At 34.7% G+C, this 26,641-nt stretch overlaps 2 protein-coding genes across 2 annotated transcripts in view; one reads left to right on the forward strand and one right to left on the reverse strand.

Moving 5' to 3' along the window:
• Positions 1-489: 489 nt before the first annotated feature.
• tmem116 (transmembrane protein 116) lies at positions 490-13,542 on the reverse strand. The gene is made up of 11 exons (XM_059338918.1): positions 13,321-13,542; positions 11,585-11,631; positions 10,402-10,465; positions 8,619-8,741; positions 4,855-4,959; positions 3,824-3,873; positions 3,598-3,681; positions 2,763-2,898; positions 1,688-1,832; positions 1,514-1,593; positions 490-657 (listed from the first exon to the last, which is right to left on the reverse strand). The coding sequence occupies exons 1-11, from the start codon at positions 13,408-13,410 to the stop codon at positions 490-492; spliced, it is 1,092 nt and encodes a 363-aa protein (XP_059194901.1). The 5' UTR covers positions 13,411-13,542.
• Positions 13,543-24,028: 10,486 nt separating this feature from the next.
• LOC131976033 (collagen alpha-6(VI) chain-like) overlaps positions 24,029-26,641 on the forward strand; it is a 50,107-nt gene continuing 47,494 nt past the window's right edge. Inside the window, exons 1-2 of the mRNA XM_059338908.1 lie at positions 24,029-24,058; positions 26,438-26,544. Of these exons, the coding sequence (XP_059194891.1) occupies positions 26,466-26,544 (79 nt within the window). The 5' untranslated portion in view covers positions 24,029-24,058; positions 26,438-26,465. The remainder of the gene's footprint in view (positions 24,059-26,437; positions 26,545-26,641) is intronic.

Consider the following 26,641-nt stretch of genomic DNA (forward strand, 5'->3'; position numbering starts at 1 on the left):
TGTGTTTTTAAAACAAAAAAAAAGACAAAAACACTTTTTTTTTTACAGATTTCTAGGGATTTTTTTTGCACACTCAAACAACAGCAATGAGTTAAATGCATGTTTATTATTTTTAGTGCTGTGACAGATTATAAAGCTTCTGCTTTAGCTGATGAAATAATAACATAATAATAATATGATTGTCCTCATGGAAAGGTTACAGCCAGCAGCTGTGTTTCATCTTTTCATCACAGCTTCGTCTCTTTCAAATCCTGTTTTGTGCGTCGCTGTTTCTCCCCGCGCTTCTTCTTCTTCTCTTTTTTCTCGCCTCAGTGGTTCAGACTCAGAGGAGGAAGTGTCGCCGCTCCGCAGACACGCAGCCGCGGGGTTTCCCTCCGACGGAGAGTGAAAGTTGAGACTCAAACACCGGCTCAGGTTACACTTTCAGTCCGTCCCTCGTGTCCCTCGTGTCCCTCGTGTCCCTCGTGTCCCTCGTGTCCCTCGTGTCCCTCAGCCGGTGCGGAGGGTTTGGTAGCTTTTCTTCTTCTGTGCTCTCAGTAGAGGCGTCTGCGTGTCCACGTCCCGAGATAAAACCCTCCTGCCGGCCTGACGGAGAGGAGCCCGAGTCCATCCGTAGACCAGACTGTTGAGGAAACCCTGAGAGGCCGAGAGGAACGCCTGAGGAGACAGGAGATAGGAGACAGGAGACAGGAGACAGGAGACAGGAGACAGGAGATAGGAGACAGGAGACAGGAGACAGGAGATAGGAGACAGGAGACAGGAGACAGGAGATAGGAGATAGGAGACAGGAGATAAGAGACAGGAGACAGGAGACAGGAGACAGATTATGTTTGCTGAACATTTTAAAGCTTCAGTCAAGGTGATTTACAAGTTTTATAACAACAAAAGAGACACAAAACCACCACAAAGAAACACAAAACAACTATAGACACAAAACTACCACACAGAGGCACAAGACAACTAAAAAGAGACACAAAACCACCACAAAAAGAAACAAAACCACCACAAAGAGCTGGGGGTCTGGAGGTCTGGGGGTCTAGGGGTCTAGAGGTCTAGAGGTCTGGGAGTCTGAGGGTTTAGGGGTCTAGAGGTCTGGGGGTCTGGGGGTCTAGAGGTCTGGGGGTCAGGAGGTCTGGGGGTCAGGAGGTCTGGGGTTCTGGGGGTCTAGAGGTCTGGGAGTCTGGGGGTCTAGAGGTCTAGAGGTCTGGGGGTCTAGGGGTCTAGAGGTCTACAGGTCTGGGGGTCTAGAGGTCTGGAGGTCTAGAGGTCTGAGGGTCTGGGGGTCTGGAGGCCTGGAGGTCTGGGGGTCTGGAGGTCTGGGGGTCTGGGGGTCTAGAGGTCTGGGGGTCTAGAGGTCTAGAGGTCTGGGGGTCTAGAGGTCTAGAGGTCTGGAGGTCTAGAGGTCTGGGGGTCTAGAGGTCTGGGGGTCTGGAGGTCTAGAGGTCTGGGGGTCTGGGGGTCTAGAGGTCTGGAGGTCTGGGGGTCTGGGGGTCTGGGGTTCCTGCAGACTGACCTGAGATATGTAGAGGGCGACCCCGGCCCTGTCCTGACCCGCGGAGGGCTTCAGGGTCCGCAGGAGAACCAGACCGACGGCTGAAAACAACAACAACAACAACAACAGGTAGAGAGTCAGAGCCCGCCCCCTTCAGTCACCACAGCCAATCAGAGAGCAGGAGGCGGGGCTCACCTGGCCCCCAGCAGAGGAAGAAGACCAGCGGGTAGAGCAGCATCCTCCGGTCCATCAGGCTGAAGGACGCCCGCTGCTCGTTGCCGAGGTAACCGTGTGATGTCACCACCCGCCGGTAGATACGGCGAGCTTTAACCACGAGAACCTGCACACAAATATCACACATTAATAATAATAATATCACTATTAACATTTATATTATGTTGTTTTCCACTTTTATGGAATTTAATATTTAACCAAAATAAGTTCCGATCATGACGACAAAATATTTATGAATTTTCTGAATTTTTAACCCTTTAAATGTCAGTTTTGTTAACATAATACCACATTTATTTATTTATTTATTTATTCATTTATTTATTTATTCATTTATTCATTTATTTTTAATTATTTTTTTATTTTATCTTTTATTTTATTTAATTTTTAATTTTTTTTTATTATAATAACAGGATGAAAATTCACCCCAAACTAAAACTGAAATAATAAATACTACTTTTTAATATTATTTATTTATTTTGGTTTTAATCCCTTGTTTTTGTTTTTTATGAAAAAAGGATATTTTTATGTTTACATATTCATTTTTCTTCAAAATTCAACCTTTTAAATGTTTGTTTACATATTGCCATTGTTGTTTTTCCTGAAAAATACAAATAAAAGTGAATTATTTTCTGCATAAATTGAAGGATTGATATAACAGAATTGATGGTTTGATGCTGTAACAGACGTAGGATCAGAAATTGTGATTTTAATGCAACATTCATGTTTTATCAGATAATTATTATAGGACCTCAGGTTAAACTTAAAAAATGACCCCAAGAGAACAAAACAAGCAACATTTGCTGGTTTTGTGCTTCTTAAATGTGAGATTTGATGCTTTTCTTTGTCGTACTTGATAATAAACTGAATATTTTTGTCTTTTCGAACAGATGAAGACGACACTTTGGGCTCCGAGGTATTTCACCGAGCTGGTTTTCATATTTTCTGACATTTTATTGTCAAAACGACTCATAAATAATGTAATTAATCATTATTTTCAGCCCTGTTCATATGATTTCTGACGTTTCCTGTGACTCACGATGATGCTGACGAGTGTGAGGAGGAAGGTGGCGAGGAAGACGGCGATGCGGTAGCTGTGCAGCAGGCTGCAGGCTCTGATTGGCTGCTGCTGCTCCGAGGTAGGAAACAACGCTCCGGTGTGCATCAGCAGACACCTGGGTGGGCACGGTGCACCGCAAGGGTCAGAACACGGACCACAAAACGTTACGGAGAGACAAAAAACAGCTACAAAAGACTCAAAATGATCAGAACGAGACCAAAAACAGATACAAATAGACAAAAACTGCTGTAAAACTGTAAAAACTAAGACAAGAAAGAGACAAAAAAACTGCTACAAAAGACTCAAAATGTCCAAAAAGAGACAAAAAGAGCAGCTACAAAGAGACACAAAATGTCAAGAAAGAGACATAAAAACAGCTGCAAAGGACTCAAAATGACCAAAAAGTGTCAAAAACAGCTACAAAAGACATAATATTCAGAATAAGACAAAAAAGATCTCCAAAAACCACAAAATGTCCAGAAATACACAAAAACAGCCGCAAGATGCATAAAGAGGAAAAAAAAACAGCTGCACGATTCAGAAAACAATTACAGATACACAAAACTACCACAAAGGTATACAGAACCAATACAAAGAGACACAAAAGAACTACAAACAGCTACAAAGACACGCAAAATGACCAGAAAGAGACCAAAACAACTGCAAAAGACTCAAAATGAACAGAAAGAGGAAAATACAGCTCCAAAATGTCCATAAAGAGGCAAAACAAATGTGACAAAGAGACTCAAAATGTCCATAAAGAGACAAGAACCCAGAAGGTGAAGGTGATGGTGGAACACCTGAGGGTCCTCACCTGTAAGGCTCGCTGAAGTTGGTCTGACATTGGCTGATGTTTCCCTGAATGAACACAGGAGTCATCAGCAGCACCGGGACCAGCCTGCAGACACACACACACACACACACACACACACAGGTCAGTAACACACACACACACACAGGTCAGTAACACACACACACAGACACACACAGACACAAACAGACACACACAGACAGGCTGACAGGACCTTGAAGGTTCTCACCCTGAGAGCAGCGCGGTGGTTTTACCGGCGGAGGTCACTCTGTTAGAGACCTGGACAGAGAAGAAACAGAGCTGAGGCTAAAGAAGTCCCAGAATCTCAGCAAGACAGAAAACAGGTGATTACTGAAAATTACAAACTATTCCTTTAAGTCAGTGTCGCACTATGATGGCAACAACATCAAAACACAATATTGTCTCAATTGTTTTTCATCTAACCCTCTGAACCTCATCATCTACAATAAAAACAGTTTAATGGAGAAATAAACTGTTAAAACAGGAGTTATCGTCAGAGTATCAACTTTCTGACAGTCCTTGAATGGACCGTTGTTTATAAAAAGTGACTGTTACTTACCGTTACCTTTAAATGTTGATATTAGTGTCAGAATCTCTACATGTGTTGAAGTTTTGGTCATTTGATGTAGTTCTTTTTGGTAATTTTATGTATTTTTTCGATCATTTTCTGTCTTTCTTTGGTCTTTTTTTGTAACTTAATGTCTTTTTTTGTCTTTTCTTGTAATTTTTACATCTTTTTGGGTCAATTTCTGCCTTTCTTTGGACATTTTGTGTCTTTTTTTGTAACTTAATGTCTTTTTTTGGGGTAATTTTCTGTCTTTTTTGGTCGTTTTTTCGTCTTCTGTCTTTCTTTAGAAATGTCTTTTTTGGTGATGTTGTGGGAACTTGGAAAATATAATATAAAATATAAATTCAGTTTTATTCCAATCTTTTAAAAATATGTTTCTGTCATTCTAACTGTCTTATTCTGCACAAAGACTGTTTGAGTTGTTCTGATTGAGCTGCAGGACTTTATAGATAGATTATATATATTATATATATATTAATATATATTATATAGATTTATAGATTATAGATTTTATATATTAACAGTGAAACACGAGGACACAGAGAGGAGGATGTAAAGGAAACGGCTGTTTGGGGTTCAGAGGGTTAAAGTAACAGTTGTATTTTGTCTCATTAGGAGCATGAAGACAGGATGTCTGGCTGTGAGGTGACTGTAGAGCTCAGGTGTTCTACCTGGACGGAGGATCCACTCTTACAGCTGTAGAACTTCTCTCTGATGGAGGCGTAAAGGTTGAAGACGTAGTTGAGCGTGTAGAAGAAGGACGCCACGTAGAGAATCTGTCGGGACACAAACAGTCAGACAAGTTCATGTGTCGCCTCGCTGCCTCACAACAGAACATCCAACAAAACATCCCACAAAACATCCAACAAAACATCCAACAGAACATCCAACAAAACATCTAACAGAACATCCAACAAAGCATCCAACAAAACATCCAACAAAACATCCAACAGAACATCCAACAAAACATCTAACAGAACATCCAACAAAGCATCCAACAAAACATCCAACAAAACATCCAACAAAACATCCAACAAAACATCTAACAGAACATCTAACAAAACATCCAACAAAACATCCAACAAAACATCCAACAAAACATCTAACAAAACATCTAACAGAACATCTAACAGAACATCTAACAAAACATCTAGGTCAGGAATGTTTGTAACTCTAGTTCATCCCAGACTGACCCACATCACGTTCTGCTCCCTTCTGGTCTACGGGACCATTATTACTGAGGGAATATTATGTTCAATGTTGTTTAACAAAAATGTTGAACATATGTTTAGGCAGTTCACTACAACATATTTAATCATATTTGTTTGGATTTTATAATTTACATTTTTTTTTAAATATTAATTTTATAAAATTATTATTATTTTATTAAATGTAATTTTATGAATGTATAAATATATATATATATATATAATTAAATTTGATCAAATAAATTACATTTTATAAAATTAATATTCTTTACTAATATATTTTTATAAAATTTTATTTTATAAATGTATATATATATACATTTATAAAATTAAATTTTATTTAAAAAAAATATTATAAAATTATATTATTTTATAAAATTAATATAATTTTTTTTAATTGTATAAATTTATATATATATACTGTACTAAAAACTATTTCAAAACTATTTAATTTAATTGTATACATTATTTAAACATATATATATATAAATTTATACAATTAAATTAAAACAATTATATTAATTTTTCTCATGCTGAAATACATTTAAATAATAAGTTAATCCTGTAATAAAATAATATTAAATAAAATGTAATGAACAGGACATGAGTAAATAACTAAATAAAACATAAATAAATAAGAAAAAATAAATTAACATTTTGCACCTCCACTGTACAAGAAAAAATTAAATAAAATTTTGCACTTCCACTGTACTAGGAGGTGCAAAATTTTATTTTATTTTTTCTTATTTATTTATGTTTTATTTAGTTATTTACTCATGTCCTGTTCATTACATTTTATTTAATATTATTTTATTACAGGATTAACTTATTATTTCAATTTATTTCAGTATGTATTTATTCATAATAATACATTTAATTTAAACATTATTTCTATTTGTTTAAAACATTAACTGACACCTCTACCGTCCAATCAGACAGCAGGTGGGCGGGGCTTACACAGATTTGAAAGTGGCTGCAGCTGGTTGACTGACAGCTCGTCTGTTTGTGTTTTTGTTTGTTTGTTTGTTTGTTTTCTGAGGTGAAAAGCTGAATGTAAGTAAACAATGTGATGTTTGTTTGGAGTTTGTTAGAAGCTGAAATGTGTTTAAAGTCACTGAAACTTCCTCAAAAGTTCGTTTGAGGAACAAACTCATGTGACACATTTATTAATCACACTAAAACATTTATTATTATTATTATTATTATTATTATTATACTTGAGTCCATCTGTGTGACTTTATTGTGTCTGTTTAAAAGGCGGCTCCATTGTTTTATTTATTTATCATTGAGGTTTTTATGTTTTAGCATTCAAATCTTATTTTACCAACAATAATATTTCTTCTCGCACTGATTCCATTGAGGTCTAATAATAATAATAATAATAATGCATACACACATATATATGCATAGATAAAACACAAATATATAGAAAAATAAAACATTCTTAAATTAAAAAAAGTACACCTGAGATAAATAAAAAAATGATTGAATAAAATATAATAAATAAATATGATATGAATGAATTATTAAATACATAAAGTGATTAATAAAAAATGTAAATAAATATATACAAGAATAAATACATGCTAAAATAAATTCCAAAATAAGTAAATTATGAAATATACAAACAATTATGTAATAAAATGTAATAAATAAATAAATAGGATAAAGACAGAGAAATAGGCTAATAAATAAATATAGGTGATTAAAAATGTAGAAATAAATTTAAGATATTTATTAATGTATGTCCTCCTGAATTATCAACTTTTATTTATCATTTCCTTTTTCATTTTCGTTTTTATTTCCAATTTTTTAAATTATTTTGTTTGTTTATTTATTTATTATCTTGTTGTTTATTAATTTTGTATTTATGTTCATTTCATCATTTTCATTTTCGTTTTTATATCAGAATTTATCGCATTTATCTAGTCCTATTTTATTAATGTTTATTTTATTTCTTTTTTATATCAATTTTTTTTAAATAATTTTACTCATTTATCTATTTATTATCACATTTATTTTTTTCCTGTTTTGTATGTATTTTTTTTTTCATTGTTTTTATTTCAGATTTTTCAAATGATTTCATATATTTGTCTATTTGTTATCATATCTATTTATTCCTGTTTCATTTATGTTTATTGATTCATTGTTACCTTTATAATAAATGATTTCAGGATATGAAAACATGTTGACCACACGGACAGTTGGCAGTTATTTAATCACAAACTTTCCATTAAAGCTTCAGGAGGAAGTTGAGATTTTCCAGTTGTAACGTGTCGCCGTGGGTACCGTCGCTGTGGTTTCTGTCGCCGTGGTTACCGTCGCCGTGGCTCAGCAGGACGCTGACCAGCTTCACCAGAGTTCCTTATTTCAGTTGTTTTTTAAGGAAACATGTTTGTGTATTTTTAGAAGAGGAACTCCTAAATTATCTGACAACAAAAGAAAAAAAGAACAAAAAGTTCCCCAAAAAAAACTGAAAAAACCTCCATCTGACCTGCTGATGAACTCTTTCTTTATTAAATATTAAATATTAAATATTTGTGAGTAAAAAGGAAAGTTAGACTCATCTTGACGTGTGAAAGAACTCAAACTAGAAACAAAAGGTGAAATATTGTGTTCATGTTTTTAATAAATACAATACATATTTTATCATTTTCTGAATTTGTATTCAAACGATTATGAAAACAAATAATCGAGAAAAATTACTAATATTTATTAATAAATCTTGAATATACTTTACTTATTTCTTTATTATTTTTTAAATATTATTTATATATTTAGTAGTTTTCAGTAGAGTCGATGTGCACTAATGTTCCAACATTATTTTGTATTTTTTATAATATTTATTAAAATGATTTTATTCCAATATATATTTAATTTTTAATTTAGATCCTGTTTGATAATCAGCTTTTATTTCTTAATGTATTGTCTCCATATTTATTTCAACATATATTTATTTATTCTAATTAGAGTAGTTCTGATTCACGTATGGCGTTACGGTAAGAACGCGTTAGACCCGCCTTCAAAATAAAAGCACATGGATGTGTTGGCAGAATCCACCACAGAATTAACAAGAAGACTGTCAAAATAAGAGCCTGAAATAAAACATAGAAGAATCCTTATTCTCCTTTACAATAATTCATTAAAATATGCAATGATTCAGATGGAATAGAGGCATTGTGTGTGTGTGTGTGTGTGTGTGTGTGTGTGTGTGTGTGTGTGTGTACCTGCTCCACAGTGTGTAGGTAGTAGCAGTGTGTGTTGTGGTGTTGAGAGAAGAGAGCCGCTCCGATCAGCCAGCAGAGAGACAGAAACATGTCGGAAACACTGAGGAGGAGGAGAGGCTGCAGCTACACACACACACACACACACACACACACACACACACACACACCTTGTTACAAATTCTGCGCGCTATATTTACAATATTTTTACCTCTTCACCTTGTCGTCAGTCAGTTGTTTTTAGGTTTTTACAGGAGTTGAAGCTGTACTCTGAGCTCAAAGGATCAAAGGCTTTGTGGTCGACCAATCAGAGCAGAGCAATCAATAGAGTTAACTGCCGCTGTAGAATGTTACGGCACAGTGACAGCAGCCAGAGGTGGACAGACTGGAATTTCTGGCCTCGAACAGAAAGCATTTTTGGCAAAACCATAATACCTATCATTGATCCGACTTCACTTTGAGCGTCCTGAGTTCTTCCTGAACGTCTACATATGATTTTTTTTAAAGAAAAATTTAAAAATATCTTTGTTAGAGCGATCTGAAAAACTGTTAAATATGCTTTTCTACAGAAATCTTCCTGCGTTTTTAATATGGGAGCCAATGAGGCTGTTGGTGGTATTGGTGGATCATCTGTGCGTCCTACGCCCAAACTATAACTCTGACAGCTTTACCAGAGGATTGTGAGGGAGAAGACAAATTTTCTTACGTTTCTATGTATAAATTATTTCTGTAGAGTGGAATTTTCAAATTTATTTTTTGACAGTTTTTTCTCTCCCTCTACACTCTGGTGATGATGTCACACACTGTGACATGAACATTCCGTGCAATACACACCCATTATAATCTCAGAATTTCTCCAACAATGATCATGGTCATTGAACAGGGATTGATAAAAAACTATATGACCTATCGAAACGTGGATTAATACACCGATACACAAGACTTGTGTCTGCTGTTTAAAGTTTAAATGGAGTCTCTAGGTGAAATTATGCCGGAGAAGTAGACGTTTAAAAATCTCCAATTATTGTTCTTTTTCCCTCATTTTTTGTTGCCCGTCCCATTCATTTCAATGCAAAATTTTGGGCAGTTTTTTGCGACTTACGTTGTGAAAAATTCATATTCTGTAGAGAAAAGTAATAGCACACCGATCCCGATCAAACCGCACGTTTTGATATATAATTTGTCCTGCAACTCTTCAAGTTGTAGGACTAGTAGCGGGACGAAATTGCGTCCGGAAGAGGAAGAAGAAGAAATCCACAGTATAACAGTAGTGCTTGGTGTGAAGACCCGAGGCTCTAATAATAAACTAACAAATCAAGGCAGCTGAGATCAGAAACTCCTTTGTTCTCAGACGTTAAATTACTGTTTTTTTCAGTGGAGTCTGGTGACTTTAGAGAGCTCAGATTACAGCTTCAACTCCTGTAGAAACCTAAAAAAGTCTGACTGAAGGTGAAGAGGTGAAAATATTCTTAATAAAGCGTTCAATTACTGTGGAAAAGTATGTCAGAAAACAAAACTTTAATAAATCAGAACTATGTCAGAAAAAGCCAAAAGGAATGTTTGAATGAAATATCATCAGAGGTGAAGATACAGAAAGAAAAACTGTGAATCCAAACATGAACACAAACGTGTAGAAAGGGTGATTTTCTGCACAAAGTGTCAAATATAATGACTGTTTGTGATGTTTTGAAGTTATTCTGAACATCTGAAGTTCAAAATAAAACACATCAGCTCATATTTAACTGCAGGAACATTTAAAAAACAAAGAGTGAAATCATGGTCTGACCTCTGGCGTCCTGCTGAGTCTCTGTGACGTCACACACACGATGATGGAGCCTGAACCCAGAACGCTGCCACAAGTAAACACAGCAATAATCTTTATTATCAGGGAAAACTGTTCAAAGATTATTGAAAAAAGACACAAACTGACCAAAAAAAGACACAAAATTATTATAAAAAGACACAAAATTATTGTAAAAAGACACAAAGTTATTATAAAAAGACACAAAATTATTATAAAAAGACACAAAATTATTGTAAAAAGACACAAAGTTATTATAAAAAGACACAAAATTATTATAAAAAGACACAAAGTTGTTATAAAAAGACACAAAATTATTATAAAAAGACACAAAATTATTATAAAAAGACACAAAATTATTATAAAAAGACACAAAGTTGTTATAAAAAGACACAAAGTTGTTATAAAAAGACACAAAATTATTATAAAAAGACACAAAGTTATTATAAAAAGACACAAAATTATTATAAAAAGACCAAAAGTTATTATAAAAAGACACAAAATTATTATAAAAAGACACAAAGTTGTTATAAAAAGACACAAAATGACCAAAAAAGACACAAAGTTATTATAAAGACACAAAGTTATTATAAAAAGACACAAAATTACCAAAAAAGACACAAAAGTACTAAATTATTATTACATCTGACAACAAACTCAAACCGTCCCTCAGAAAAAGAATAAAGGAGCTCTAATCAGATTATTTCATGCTGGCTGGAACTTTCTCTCTGCTATTATTTGGGTGCAGTGACCTTTGACCCCTGACCTCCTTCCTGTGAGAGAACTCCAGTTACTAACTGAAGCAGAAACTGATTAACCCTTTGTTGGTTGATTTGAGGTGAATAGGGTCGTTTTATAAACTTAGAGTTATCAGGATGAAACTTCATCAGTTTGTTATTTACATTCAGACATTTTGTTTTCTGCATTACAAGTTTTTGTGACTTTTTTCGCTTCCTTTTGACTTTTTTCTCAACTTTTTGCAACTTTTTGCAACTAAAAGTAGTGAAGTAGAAGTAAAAAGTGACATAAAATGGAAATACTCAAATAAAGCCCAAGTACTTTAAAACTGTACTTTAGAACAGAACTTTAGTAAATGAACTTATTTGTTCTATTTGGACACATAAATACAGGAGAATCATTAAAAATAAACATATTTACTGGTACTGACCTGAGCGTCGCCATGACGACCTGGATCCATCGCACCGCCTCGTACACCTGCAGGTCAAAGGTCAGTTCAACACAGAGGAAACAAAGACCAAACAAACAAACAAACAAACAAACAAACAAACAAACAAACAAACAAACAAACAAACACAAACAAACAAACAAACACATGAAACCTTTGAGAGTTAATCATGAAAACAAGATTTAACTAAAGACTAAAGCTCAACTGAAAACCACAGACTGGATGTAAATAATAACGTCGTCATGGTGACGTTGGTTTGTAGATGTTTGAAGCATCGAGTTCGTTGTTTTTGGTCATTTTTCTTGCTATTTTTTATTTGGTAATTATTTTGTCTTTTGTTGCTCTTTTATGATTTTTTGGGGTAATTGTTTGGTAATTGCGTATCTTTTTTTGTCTGTAATTTTGTGTCTTTTTGGTCTTTTTGAATATTTTTGCGTCTTTTTTTTTGCTCTTTTATGACTTTTTTCCCTTTTTTTGGTCTTTTATTTTTTGTAATTTTTGGCCTATTTGGTCTTTTTTTTGTCTATTTTTTTTGTCTTTTTTTCCTTTTGTTGCTCTTTTGTGATTTTTTGTCTTTTCTTGCTCTTTTGTCTTTTTTGGTTATTGTTTGTCATTATTATTTCTGCTGCAGATGTTTGATAGTGAAAGTGTTAAAAATAGAGACGAGTGGAGACATAAAAACCCGTCAGACTGAAACCAACTTCAGTTTGTTTTCATGTTTCAGAAGCTGAACGTTGAGGCGTCAACATGTGAAACTATCAACGTTCATAAAGTATAAAACACAAACATCTGCAGCTTTCTGACAGTTAAAACATCTCTTTGATCCTCGAAATATATCACTAGAAGTCTTTCACTTTTTATCTCCTTTATTTGCATTTAAACTGATTTATTTCTGTTTGAGGATTCACGTTTTAATCTTTTTATGCTTCTACTTTTATGCAATAATTTAAATTCATAATTAATTGTCACATGGTTAAAAAATATGTGTCTTGTGACACTTTGAGACAAACAACAGAACAACAAAAGTAAATACAAAATAAAAATAGAAAATTAGTACATAACATTAATAGAAAATAAATAAATGAATTAAAAAATAATTAATAAGTCCTGGAATAAAAAGAAGAATAATCTGTTAAAATTAAAAGTAATAAATAAACAGGACATAAATAAATAAAAGAAGAATACATATACATTTAGAAATATGTATATATATATATATATATATATATATATATATATATATATATATATATATATAATCATTTTACAAAAAGAATAAATGCTTGCTAAAATGAATAAAATAAAAATAATTATTAAATAAAATGTCATAAAAACTGGGTATGGATAAATAAATGAATGAATGAAACAAGAACACATTTAAAAATATGTAAATTAATAAATAAACAAATTGATTAAATGAAATAATTATTAAATAAAATATAATAAAAAAACTTGACAATAATAAATAAATAAAAAGGTCAATAAAACAAGAACATATTTAATGCAATTATGCATTATTTTCTTGTTCACCATATCTCTCATGTCCTTTATTGATTAATATGAATTATTACTTAAATTATTTGTTTTTTAATTGATTCATCCTGTAAAATATTAAAAGTTCATCAAATGAGCTACAAAGTTACAAAGTGCAGTTCACGTGTCTGTGCATTAATAATAATAATAATAATAATAATAATAATAATAATAATAACAGGTACCTGTGTCCAGTCTGTGGCTCCCGTCGTGTTTCTCTCTGAACTCTTGATAATAAACTCAGAAGTCGCCATGATGAAAACTTTCTGACTCATTTTACATTTAATTATAATTAAAAATCCATAAAATGCTGATAAAGTGTTTGAAGCTGCAGCTCAGACTGTCTCACACACACACACACACACACAGCAGCTTTATCCAGCAGGGGGCGGGGCTTATCCACTCTGACCACGCCCCCCTACATCACCAAGGTCCCGCCCCCCAGAGGAGCTGCACCTGTTAGCGCCACCTGCAGGATAAATGTCCAGATTAAACACTTTCTGTAAAACTGATAAACAGGATGCAAATACATAAAACAAGAATGCATTTAGAAATATGTAAATAATAATTTTTTAAAAAGAATAAATGCTTGCTAAAATGTATAAAATTAAATAATTGTTAAATTAAACGTAATAAATAAACAGGACATAAAGAAATAAAACAAAAATACATTTAGAAATATGTAAATAATAATAATAAAAAGAATAAGTGCATGCTAAAATGAAGAAAATAAAAAAAATATTACATAAAATGTAATAAAAACTGGACATGAATGAATAAATAAAATGGTAAATAAAACAAGAATACATTTAAAAATATGTAAATAAATAAACAAATCCAATAGATTTCTATGAACAGTGCACTGTTAGAAAATAAATAAAACAAAACAGTTAAAAAAAACAATAAATAATAAAAATCTGAAGCCAGTAATGGAAACAATAATGAGTCTACACAGTAAAAATACAAATTTAGAAAAATCCAGAAATCTACTGTATTATTTTACATGATTTTACAATTTTTTCGACAATTTTTTGAGTACAAATAAAATTTTAAAAAATGTATTTATTTTTATTACAAATATTAACCATAAAATAAAAATCGAAATATGTAAATTAATATAATTGGACATTATAGATTTAAAAAAAAAAATGTTGTTCAATAGTTTAATGGTGTTGAATGTTAAATTACAGCAAATTATATGAAAAGAAAAATACAAAAATGACATGATGCTGAATGAAACATGAAGGAAACTTTATGTTTTCTGACAGTAAAAAAATAAATTAATGTAAAAAAAATTAAAGTCTGGCAGCAACTTTTCAAACACTGAACATCAAATAAGAGTTAAAACTGTTATTTATTTTACAAATTATTTATTTTAAGAATACTTATAATATACAGATAATATCCATATGAAATAGATTTATATGTAGAATAATTAAATAATGACTAATAACTAAAGAAACACTTTTAAAAAAAACTTTCATTTGATGCTTCCTGTTTTTTTCATTCAATTTTTTAATGATTTCTTTTACATGAAATGTAAAGTTTTACTGTAAAATAAACAAAGTTTCCTTATTTAAACCTTCAGTAATATGATAATATGATGTATATTTTCTGTATTTTACATAGAATTCATTGTAATTTAACATTAAAGACCATTAATTAAAAAACCAAGTAATACCTGTAAAAAAAAAAAAAAAAAAAAATTAAATTAAATCTATAGTGTCCCATTATATTAATTTACAGATGTCAACTTTTATTTGATAAATAATATTTGTAAATAAAAGCAATATTTATATATTTTTTTATTTTTTTTATTTTACATTTTAAAAAAATGTATTTTATGTTTTTGTTTTTTATTGATATATTATTATTATTGTTTTTATGGAATTTACTCTTGTAGAAAAAACAAGAAAAACCCTGTAAAATAATACAGTTATTTTCTTGAAATAAATACATAATAATAATAATAATAATAATAAAAGGCTGTGTGGTGGCGCCTCCTGCTGGTCTGATGGATGAAGTGACAGAAATAAAAGCAGCTGATCAGAAAGTCAAACAGTTTCATTAAATTTCTTCACTAGAATTTATGTGATGTGGCGCCTCCTGTAGGACAAAATATATAAATATTATTATTATTATTATTATTATTAGTATTATTATTATATGTATGTGGAGGAGCTAAAAAATTATTATTTAATCCTTAAAAAGTATTTATTTCATTATTTTAAGATGCTTTAATATTCATTAAAATGCATGTATTTATTTAAAAATTAAAAAATAATAATAATTTAAATATTTTAATTTTTTTACTTTTATTAGATATCTAGCAATTTAGATATTGATTTTATTTCAAACTGCTTTGATATGTTATTATGCATTTAAACTGTGTTTTAATATTTATTTAGATGATTTTACACAAAACAAAGTACAATCATTTTATAATTTAATGCATTATATATATATATATATATATATATATATATACATATATATATATATATATATATATATATATATATATATATATATATATATATAAATATAATTTAAAGACTGAAGGTTTCTCTACCAGGAAGAATCTGTTCCTCCAAAACAAACATTAAACAGCCAGATTACAGTTTGCAAAGACACACAGAGACAAAGAGCTGATTGTTTGGAGACATGATGACTTGTGACTTGGTTCTTGTGTTTTGGTTCTTGGTTCTTGTGGTCTGACAAGACTGAAATCAAACTGTTTGGCCACAATGATCATTGTTGTGTTTGGAGGACAAAGAGGGAAGCTGCAGCCTCAGAACACTGAAACAAGGTCTAAAACCAGATAAACAGTAAATCTAAAGGTCTAAAACCAGATCAAACAGTAAATCTAAAGGTCTAAAACCAGATAAACAGTAAATCTAAAGGTCTAAAACCAGATCAAACAGTAAATCTAAAGGTCTAAAACCAGATAAACAGTAAATCTAAAGGTCTAAAACCAGATAAACAGTAAATCTAAAGGTCTAAAACCAGATCAAACAGTAAATCTAAAGGTCTAAAACCAGATAAACAGTAAATCTAAAGGTCTAAAACCAGATCAAACAGTAAATCTAAAGGTCTAAAACCAGATCAAACAGTAAATCTAAAGGTCTAAAACCAGATAAACAGTAAATCTAAAGGTCTAAAACCAGATCAAACAGTAAATCTAAAGGTCTAAAACCAGATCAAACAGTAAATCTAAAGGTCTAAAACCAGATCAAACAGTAAATCTAAAGGTCTAAAACCAGATCAAACAGTAAATCTAAAGGTCTAAAACCAGATAAACAGTAAATCTAAAGGTCTAAAACCAGATCAAACAGTAAATCTAAAGGTCTAAAACCAGATCAAACAGTAAATCTAAAGGTCTAAAACCAGATCAAACAGTAAATCTAAAGGTCTAAAACCAGATCAAACAGTAAATCTAAAGGTCTAAAACCAGATCAAACAGTAAATCTAAAGGTCTAAAACCAGATCAAACAGTAAATCTAAAGGTCTAAAACCAGATCAAACAGTAAATCTGAGGGAAATGATCTTGCTGCATGGACAGATAATTTACCTTGACAAGATTTATTAAATTAAGATTATTAAATCTAGAAATAAGCATGTTGAACACTTAGAATAATAAATGTTTCTCTTAAAACCAGATAAATTAAAGCTGCCAGCAGTGATGAACTGGCCCGAGCAGAGTGACCTGATGATTATTTGGTTCTTACAAGGTAAAAAAAAACTTCTTAGTCTTTTTTTGGTGGTTTTTTTGTCTTTTCTTTTGGTCTTTCTGCGTCTTTTTTTGTTGTGTTTTTTGTGTTTTTATGTCTTTTTTGGTCATTTTACCCCTTTTTGATTCTTTTTTGCTTTTTTGGTCTTTTTGTGTCTTTTTTGAGTCAGAGTGCACTGACAATTATTAGTTTCTTACCAAGATAAAAAGAAAAAAAAAACACTTTAGATTTAGAAGTGCTAGATAATTTATCTTGTTTTAAGAGTGTCCATGCAGCAAGATCATTTCCCTCAGATTTACTGTTTGATCTGGTTTTAGACCTTTAGATTTACTGTTTGATCTGGTTTTAGACCTTTAGATTTACTGTTTGATCTGGTTTTAGACCTTTAGATTTACTGTTTGATCTGGTTTTAGACCTTTAGATTTACTGTTTGATCTGGTTTTTAGATCCTAGCAGTGAAATAAAGGACACCGTGTTGCTGGTTGTTCTGCTGCAGGAGGAGCTGGTGCTCTTCACACAGCTGATGGCATCACGAGGAGAGAAAAATATATGGAAATAGTGATGCAACATCTGCAGACCTCAGCCAGGAGGTCAAAGCTGGCGGCTCGTCCACATGGACAAAGACCCGAAACAAAGTGCCAGACTGGTTGCCGAGTGGCTTCAGGACAACAAGTCAGTGTTTACCATCACAAAGAACTGATCCCAGTCCTACTGGAAACGTGCTGGGCAGAGCTGGAGAGGCCTGAGGGGGACTTGGTTCAGTTCCACCACTTCTGTCAGGAGGAATGGACCAAAACTCGTGTGCCAACTACTGTGAGAAGCTTGTGGAAGGAAAACATGTGAGCCAGGTCACACAGTTTAAAGGCAAAGCTACCAAATACTAATGAAATGTACAGCAGTGTTCAATACTAGAACATTTCCTCTGGGTAAATAGTGAAAGGGCCACGGGGGCTACTGCCGGTGTGTTTACACTATGATGAGATTCTTCAGAGATTTGTAACAATTAATACTAGTAATGTTATGATACTATATAATATACAAGGAGCACACCTACAACAAGCATTCCTTTACAAGTATTTATTTATACAGCAACCTATGACCTTTAACCTCAAAATGTGTGTGTGTGTGTGTGTGTGTGTGTGTGTGAAACATGTGTATCTGGAGGAGTGTGCGCATTTGTGTGTGTGTGTAACGAAAATCGCATAAAGTTACCTGTGTGTGTGTGTGTGTGTGTGTGTGTTTCTGTAACTGTAATCACATCAAAGCATCAAAGGCATAGTGGTCGACCACTCAGATCAAAGCAATCAACAGAATTAACTGCCGCTGTAGAATGTTCCTGAACAGTGACAGCAGCCAGAGGTGGACAGACTGGAATTTCTGGCCTCGAAAAGAAAGCATTTTTGGCAAAACCATAATACCATTGATCATTGATCCGACTTCACTTTGAGCGTCCCGAGTTCTTCCTGAACGTCTACATATGTTTTTTGTGAAGAAAAATGAAGAAATAGCTTTGTTAGAGCGATCTGAAAAACTGTAAAATGTGCTTTTCTACAGAAATCTTCCTGCGTTTTTAATATGGGAGCCAATGAGGCTGTTGGTGGTGTTGGTGGATCATCTGTGCGTCTTACGCCCAAACTATAACTCTGACAGCTTTACCTGCGACTTACGTCGCAAAAAATTCATATTCTGTAGAGAAAAGTAATAGCACACCGATCCCGATCAAACAAGGCCTACAGCTATTGCTGTATGGGACCAGTGCTTGGTGCGATTGCCCGGTGGCCCTAATAACTACAGTTTTTTTTTTTTACTTTTAAAAGTAAAGTTAGTAAAGTAAGTTTTATGGTAAATATTTGGAAAATTTTGCTGCCAGACTATTTTTACAATTTTTTAATGATTTCTTTCACATTAAATTTGAAGTTTTACTGTAAGGAAATGTGTTTGTTTTCTTCTGTATTTCACATATAAATCACTGTAATTTAACATTAAAGACCATTCAGTAAGAGCTAGGGCCCGAGCTCTGAAGCAACTTATGTACAATAAATACATTAATAATGATCAGAGCTGCTGAAAAAAGACACGTTGACATTTTCTAAAAAAAAAAAAAAAAGGTTTCTGTGTTCATTGGATTCTCTTTATGTGACAGAATACGCTCACTCCTTTTCCTCAGAATTTTCTCACAGCTTCCAGAAATCCCCCAAAACCTGCTCCCAGAGGCCAACACACACACACACACACACACACACACACTCACACACACACTCACACTCACACACACACTCTCACACTCACACTCACACACACACACACACACTCACACTCACACACACACACACACACACACACACACTCACACACACACTCACACTCTCTCCCCAGTGTGTTCAGAGTTTAGATCTCCAACATCTGTTTCAACTTGTAAAGCACAATGCATTAATGACGAATCACTTCAGAAATAATAGAAACGGAGGAGATTTACAGTAAACAATCCGTCGTATTCTATATCTACTATCACTGGGAGGGTAAAACAACAGTTACATTCTGGAAAAACTCCCAGAGCAGATAAGCTCGGCTGTCTGGAGAGTTTTAATGGTCTGAAACTTTTAAAGTAGTGAACATGAACTCAGCAGGTCTCACTGCTCCGAGTCCTGCAGACTAGAGATTTAATGTTTCACCTTTTCTACTGTAGAAGACCTGAGAACAGCTGATCAGACCTGAACTAGTCAACACAAGTCATCAGACAGCTAGAGGACAGAGGTTCAAATCTCTGCAGGTCAAAGACTAGGAGGACTCGGAGGACTAGGAGAGTCAGGAACAGGAGACAGAGTCAGAGACTAGGAGACAAAAGCTTTATGGTGTTTTTAACTTATCACTAAACAGCTTTATGAATTTCTGAGTGCTTATATCCAGCAGTGTAACGTCATGGTTATTAATATTATTTATTTATTTTTGTTTACACTATTAACATCAGATTATCTTGAAGAAGGTGTTTTACTAGTGATTGAGACCATAGTGTTGTCCTAAAAAACATTTCTGAGCTAATAAATCAAGAGAGAAGTTTTCTCATTTTGTATTGAAGTGAATGGACCCAAGTGCTTCTGCAGCCGTCAGCGCCCCCTGCTGGAGACTTCCTGGTTACCTCCCTGCTCAGACCCGGAGGTTGACGACTGGATTCAAACAACTTTAATTGTTAGCTAATGTTAGCTCGCAGCTACCGAACGCAGTATACAGCAATGTGTTTGGACCTCTTACCAGCCCCAACAGGTTGATAGTATTTAGTTCGGATTGCGCACACATTATTGTTCATTAGTTGATGTTTATTTTGGATGACTAATACAGATCTGCAAAGTAAAGTCCACCGATCTTTGCGGGGGCGAGGTAATCAAGGACTCTCTGCCGAGTCCACTGACACCTCATACAAGTCTCTACGACAAACGGTTCATTGCTTGGGAAAAGGGGGCGTGGCTTATAAAAAAGGGCGGGACTTTATGAAATATTGTTATGTAGAATGGTTCAGTGATGGACCATCATCATGCATGACAAGTTTGAGGCAGATTGGACAATGTATGGTCAAGTTATACAGTCTCGTTTTTTTGGAAAAAACGCCATATTTTGCCGCCATGCCACGCCCCCATAGTGTGTCGGTCTGCAAAGCTTTCAATAGAGTTTGATGTCAAAGGCCTTGTGATGGTACTGACCAAGTCTGAAGTCGATCGGATTAAATCTGTAGGAGGAGTTTGTTAAAGTATGCGGCGTGGAAAGTGTGAAAAAAAACGCCATTTTCGATCCAAGATGGCCGACTTCCTGTTCGTATTTGGGTATGGCTTCTTGAGACTTTTTGGTGCGTCTTCCCATGATACATGGATGGACCAAATTTCGTGCCTCTATGACAAACCTGTTTAAGGGGCTCAATTCTAGGGGGCGCTAGTAGGTCATTAAGCCACGCCCATTTCTGAAACCAATGAAATATGTGAATTTTCAGCGGGATTGAATTATGTGCCAAGTTTGGTGAGTTTTTGAATATGATAAAGCCTCAAAAACACGATTGATAATGATAATGATAATAGGGAAGCAGCAAATCTGCACAGTTGAGAATGTCACAAAATGTTTGTGCATGAAAAAGGACAACTGATTGACTTTTTGAATGTAAAATTCTTAATGTAGTTAAGTAAATGTGGTCAGTAACAGCTGATTCACAGCAGACGGCTCAGAGGGAGACAGGGAACTCTGGACAGACCAACTGGAGGAACTGAACCAGGTCCAGGCTTCCAGAGAAGTTCAGGGAAAAACCACAAGAACAGAAGATCAACATTATCCAGAGAGACAGACAGACTGACAGACAGACAGACAGACAGCTGTGAGCTCTCAGGGCCACCGTAGTTTACACTTTCAAAATAAAGCTAGAAGAGAAAGGTTTCATATTTTAGGATCAATAGTTATACTAACACTAAAGACACTGGTGGTTTCTTCCCTTTTCATAAATACAAAATCTGTGTTGCAACATTATTTGGACTAAAATGTTTAGTTTGCAGATTTGCAGAGCTACGAGCCGGCTGGTTTTGGAGAGCAGCAACATGATATTGGGATAGGAAATGAGGTGGAATGAACACGGGCAGTTCTGGTTAAAGTCAAGTGTTTATTTACCCAGAGAGAGAGAGAACGCTCTTACACAAGACAATATAACAGACAGAGGCTGTACGGGGCTGACAAATAACCAAAGCACTATACAAAGATGAATCAATCAATTAGCGAGCTCTTGGCTCAGATGAAAAGCTCCCAAGAAAAAAAGGATTCAGCACCTATGAGCTTACAGAAACAACAGACAAAACAAACTAAAATTTAAACAAATAATGTCCAACTCTTGGTTCAACTCTTTATCTAATTTACAAACTAACAGAACATCACTTATAAGGTTCCTAAAAGCACAGCCTGAACCATACATTCTAATAACTGGAGTATATTTTATGTTACAAGTGGTATTTTTTATTGTTACTTTCAAGTCTCTTTTCTGAAAGGCCTCAGTATGACGTCCAGATCATGTAACAGCCAGAGTCTCTTTAAAATCACCTCACACTTCACACCTTAAGGTCCCGAAACGCTCCCTCTCATTCAAGTGTCATTAAAATGTGATTTATACTTTTTTTTTTTCACTTTCACCACATCAAACCTTTAAGCAGCGTCAGACCTAGCATAGATATAGTTTTTTTTTTTTTTAAACTTTCAATTTTTTGTTTTATTGCCCTTTTTGTCATAAGAACCCCTGATTTTCTCAAGGGCAAAAACACAAAATATGCAATATTTTCCAAAATAAGGTGCAAAGTGGAATATTTAGGGTGAGGTTATTACAGCCTTGACGAGGTCAATAATTGATAACTAGAAAAGAAGCACGTGTATCTTGAGGAGTGTGCACGCTTACGCGCATGTGTGTGTGCGTGTATCTGTAACTGTAATCAGAGCAAAGATCAAAGGCAATCAGAACAGAGCAATCAACAGAATTAACTGCCGCTGTAGAATGTTCCAGCACAGTGACAGCAGCCAGAGGTGGACAGACTGGAATTTCTGGCCTCGAACAGAAAGCATTTTTGGCAAAACCATAATACCTATCATTGATCCGACTTCACTTTGAGCGTCCTGAGTTCTTCCTGAACGTCTACATATGTTTTGTTTTTTTTTAAGAAAAATTAAGAAATAGCTTTGTTAGAGCGATCTAAAAAAACTGTTAAATATGCTTTTCTACAGAAATCTTCCTGCGTTTTTAATATGGGAGCCAATGAGGCTGTTGGTGGTGTTGGTGGATCATCTGTGCGTCCTACGCCCAAACTATAACTCTGACAGCTTTACCAGAGGATTGTCTTATTTTTTGACAATTTTTCCTCTCCCTCTACACTGATCAAATGATCATGGTCATTGAACAGGGATTGATAAAAAACTATATGACCTATCGAAACGTGGATTAATACACCGATACACAAGACTTGTGTCTACTGTTTAAAGTTTAAATGGAGTCTCTAGGTGAAATTATGCCAGAGAAGTAGACGTTTAAAAATCTCCAATGATTGTTCTTTTTCGCTCATTTTTTGTCGTCCGTCCCATTCATTTCAATGCAAAATTTTGGGCAGTTTTTCGCAACTTACTTCGCAAAAAAATTTGTATTCTGTAGAGAAAAGTAATAGCACACCAATCCCGATCAAACCGCACGTTTTGATATATAATTTGTCCTGCAATTCGAAGAATAGCTGTAACTATACAGTAATATATACAGATAGAAGTGAGTTTATGATGCATCACCGAACAGATAAATAGTGAATAAAAAAGAACTGAGAACATGAGAAGCACTTTCACCGACTTAGTGGATGATTTATGAGACACTTATGTAACCACAGAAATCTGTCTTCCTGCTTTGGAAAGGTTCAAGAAAAAACAGAAAAAAGTCTCTCTGACTCCCAGATTCCTCTGAAATGTTTGTCTGAAGCCAAATGTGATTTAATCACATTAAGAAAAGTTAGAGTTTCCTGTAGAATGCTGTGGGAGGAGGAGGAGGAGGAGGAGGAGGAGGAGGAGGAGGAGGAGGAGGAGGAGGAGGAGGAGGAGGAGGAGGAGGGAGAGAGATAGAGAGAGGGGGGGGGAGGAGGAGGAGGAGGAGGGAGAGGAAGAGAGAGATTCCTCTGAAATGTTTGTCTGAAGCCAAATCTGATTCAATCACAACATTAAGAAAAGTTAAAGTTTCTCTCCTGCAGAATGCTGTGGGAGGAGGAGCAGGAGGAGCAGGAGGAGGAGGGAGAGAAGAGGAGGAAAAGGAGGAGAAAGGAGAAGAAGGAGGAGGAGAAGGAGGAAAAGGGGGAGGAGAAAGGAAGAGGAGGAGGAGGAGAAGGAGAAAAGAGAGAAAGGAGGAGAGAAGAGGAGGAAAAGGAGGAGGAGGTGGGGGAGGAGAGGAGGAAAAGGAGGAGAGAGGAGGATGAGGAATAGGAGGGGGAGGAGAAAGGAGGAGAAGAGAGAGAAAGGAGGAGAAGGAGGAGGAAAAGGAGGAGAAGAGAGAAGAAGAGAGAGAGTCCTTCCTCCCTGTTTCTCCTGCAGAATGCTGTGGGAGGAGTAAGAGGAGGAGGAGGAGGAGTCAGGTCCTTGCTCCTGCTCCTCCTGCAGCTGGGAGCATCAGTGGAGTGGAGTTGTGGATGGGAGGAGACGCAGCAGCAGATCTGTGAGTAACTCCTCATGTTTCTCTCCTGCTGAATCAGAGATGGAAGAAGTAATCAGATTACTTTACTGCAGTGATTTACCACCAGAAGGAAACACTAATTTAGCTCAGTGATTTTGATGAAATATGGATTTTTTATTTATTTTTTCTGTCAGAAGCTTTAAACACATTTGATCCATTTCAGGAGAACCTGAAATATGAAAATCTGTAAAAAAAAAAAAAAAAAAAACTGTTTTTATCATTTCTGGTTGTGATAAATGGGGAAATGTTGTTGATTTTGTTTAATTTTGTAAAGAAAACATGCCAAGACTCGCAAAAATGTGTTTTTAGATCAAAGAATCGTACAACAAATCAAGAGTTTTTTTAAAAGTAAAAGTACTCGTTATGCAGATTGTTTTATATATTCTAAATATATTATTAGATTATTTGTATTGATGCTGTTATGGAAGCAGTGTTTTATTTTGTAAAGACAGGACTTATTTAAACTATTAAATATACTATTATAAGATTTAATTATGTTGTTTTTACACTGTAAAAAATGTCTGTAGATTTTATGGTGAAAAACTGTTAAACCATGACAGTAAAAGACGTAAAATAATAAATGACTTAATTCAGTTTCAGTAACAATGAAACACTGTAAATGTTTATATCAGACAAAACAGGATTTTTTTAAACATTTTTATTTTAGTTAGAAATACATTACTTCACTGTAAAATACTCTGGCACCATGTTTGTAGCAAAAATATACTGTAATATATATATATATATATGTACAAGCCATCACTGTAATTTTTGCATTTATTTTTTGTAAAAATACTTTTTCTCACTGTTAAATGTACTAAACACCATATCTCTAACAGAAATATACTGTAATATTTAATGGTAAAATCTTTAATTCATGCAGCATTTATAAAGTATTTTCTTGTCAATTATATGGCAGAACAGCGTTTCTTTTGATGGAAAAACTTTTTATTTTATACGGTAAAATATGGAATAAAATGTTAATCTTAAACATGAAATCAACAGTGTTAATATCATTTTACCGTAATATTAGAAAAAGTTGCACCGTGTTTATTACGGTAAAGTTCTGGCAACACCACTCTATTTTTTCGCTCATTTGTTTTCGGCCGTCCCATTCATTTCAATGCAAAATTTTGGGCATTCGTATTCCGTAGAGAAAAGTAATAGCACACCGATCCCGATCAAACTGCACGTTTTGATATATAATTAGCAGACAAATTGTGTCCGTAAGAGGAAGAAGAAAAAATCCACAGTATAACAACAGTGCTCGGTGTGAAGCCCCGCGGCTCTAATAATCTGTTGAGAGCAGCTGTCTCGGTTTATTCAGACTCGTTCTGTTGTGGATTAGCTGTTCCACAGATCCAAAGCAGCAGGCTGGAAGTGAAGTAACAGTTCCTGATTGTTGTTTACTTCTTCCGCTCCACCGCTCATTTTAATGTCTTTTTAACTTAATGAATGTGTGTTCAGGGGGAGACAGAGTCAAGGACTAGGAGACAGAGTCAGACTAGGAGACAGAGTCAGACTAGGAGACAGAGTCAGACTAGGAGACAGAGTCAGACTAGGAGACAGAGTCAAGGACTAGGAGACAGAGTCAAGGACTAGGAGACAGAGTCAGACTAGGAGACAGAGTCAAGGACTAGGAGACAGAGTCAAGGACTAGGAGACAGAGTCAGACTAGGAGACAGAGTCAAGGACTAGGAGACAGAGTCAAGGACTAGGAGACAGAGTCAGACTAGGAGACAGAGTCAAGGACTAGGAGACAGAGTCAAGGACTAGGAGACAGAGTCAGACTAGGAGACAGAGTCAAGGACTAGGAGACAGAGTCAAGGACTAGGAGACAGAGTCAGACTAGGAGACAGAGTCAAGGACTAGGAGACAGAGTCAAGGACTAGGAGACAGAGTCAGACTAGGAGACAGAGTCAAGGACTAGGAGACAGAGTCAGACTAGGAGACAGAGTCAGACTAGGAGACAGAGTCAAGGACTAGGAGACAGAGTCAGACTAGGAGACAGCAGGTGTTCATCAGCTGGAAGCTGAAGATTAATCTGAGATGAGTGTCACGTTGTTCTGGTCATAAATCTGCAATAAAAATCACGTAATTAATCAGTTTATTCAAATAGTGAAAGTGCATAAGGGTTTTTAGCGGCGTGGCCGTTTTGCAGGACGTCTGTTCTCAAGTTCAAATATGTCTCAGAAGTTGTTGCAGCAAATTCTTGTGTTGATACCACATGGTCCACACATTTGGTGCTGAATTAGGTCATTGTTTTAATATCGAGAATGGATGAAAACGGTGAAATCTCCCTCTAGAATCCCACATCTGCACACCAATAAATGACATGAAGTCCTGTTGTTTGTGTTGTAGAAGAGAGAAACAGTAGAGTCGTCCCAGCATGAAGGGGACAACGGGTTTCCTCTTCGGCCTCTTCATCATCGCAGCGTGTTCCTCCGCCATCGCCGCTCAGACAGCAGGTGGGTGTTTAATGAAACATGTGAAGACAAGAAAACAAGAAAGTGCATCAAATGTTTAATGAGTTTTCACCATTTCAACAGTTTAGGAAAATAAGTA

The sequence above is a fragment of the Centropristis striata genome, chromosome 8 (assembly GCF_030273125.1).
Source record: "Centropristis striata isolate RG_2023a ecotype Rhode Island chromosome 8, C.striata_1.0, whole genome shotgun sequence".
Taxonomy (NCBI): Eukaryota; Metazoa; Chordata; class Actinopteri; order Perciformes; family Serranidae; genus Centropristis; species Centropristis striata.

What these genes read in the sequence shown, in the direction of transcription:
- tmem116 (XM_059338918.1), bottom strand. Translation starts at nt 13,410, where the DNA reads ATGAGTCAGAAAGTTTTCATCATGGCGACTTCTGAGTTTATTATCAAG. An exon ending in AACTTCAGCGAGCCTTACAG is followed by an intron (nt 2,899 to 3,597) that starts GTGAGGACCCTC and finishes GTGCCCACCCAG; the next exon opens with GTGTCTGCTGATGCACACCG. An exon ending in TCGCCCTCTACATATCTCAG is followed by an intron (nt 658 to 1,513) that starts GTCAGTCTGCAG and finishes CTGTCTCCTCAG; the next exon opens with GCGTTCCTCTCGGCCTCTCA.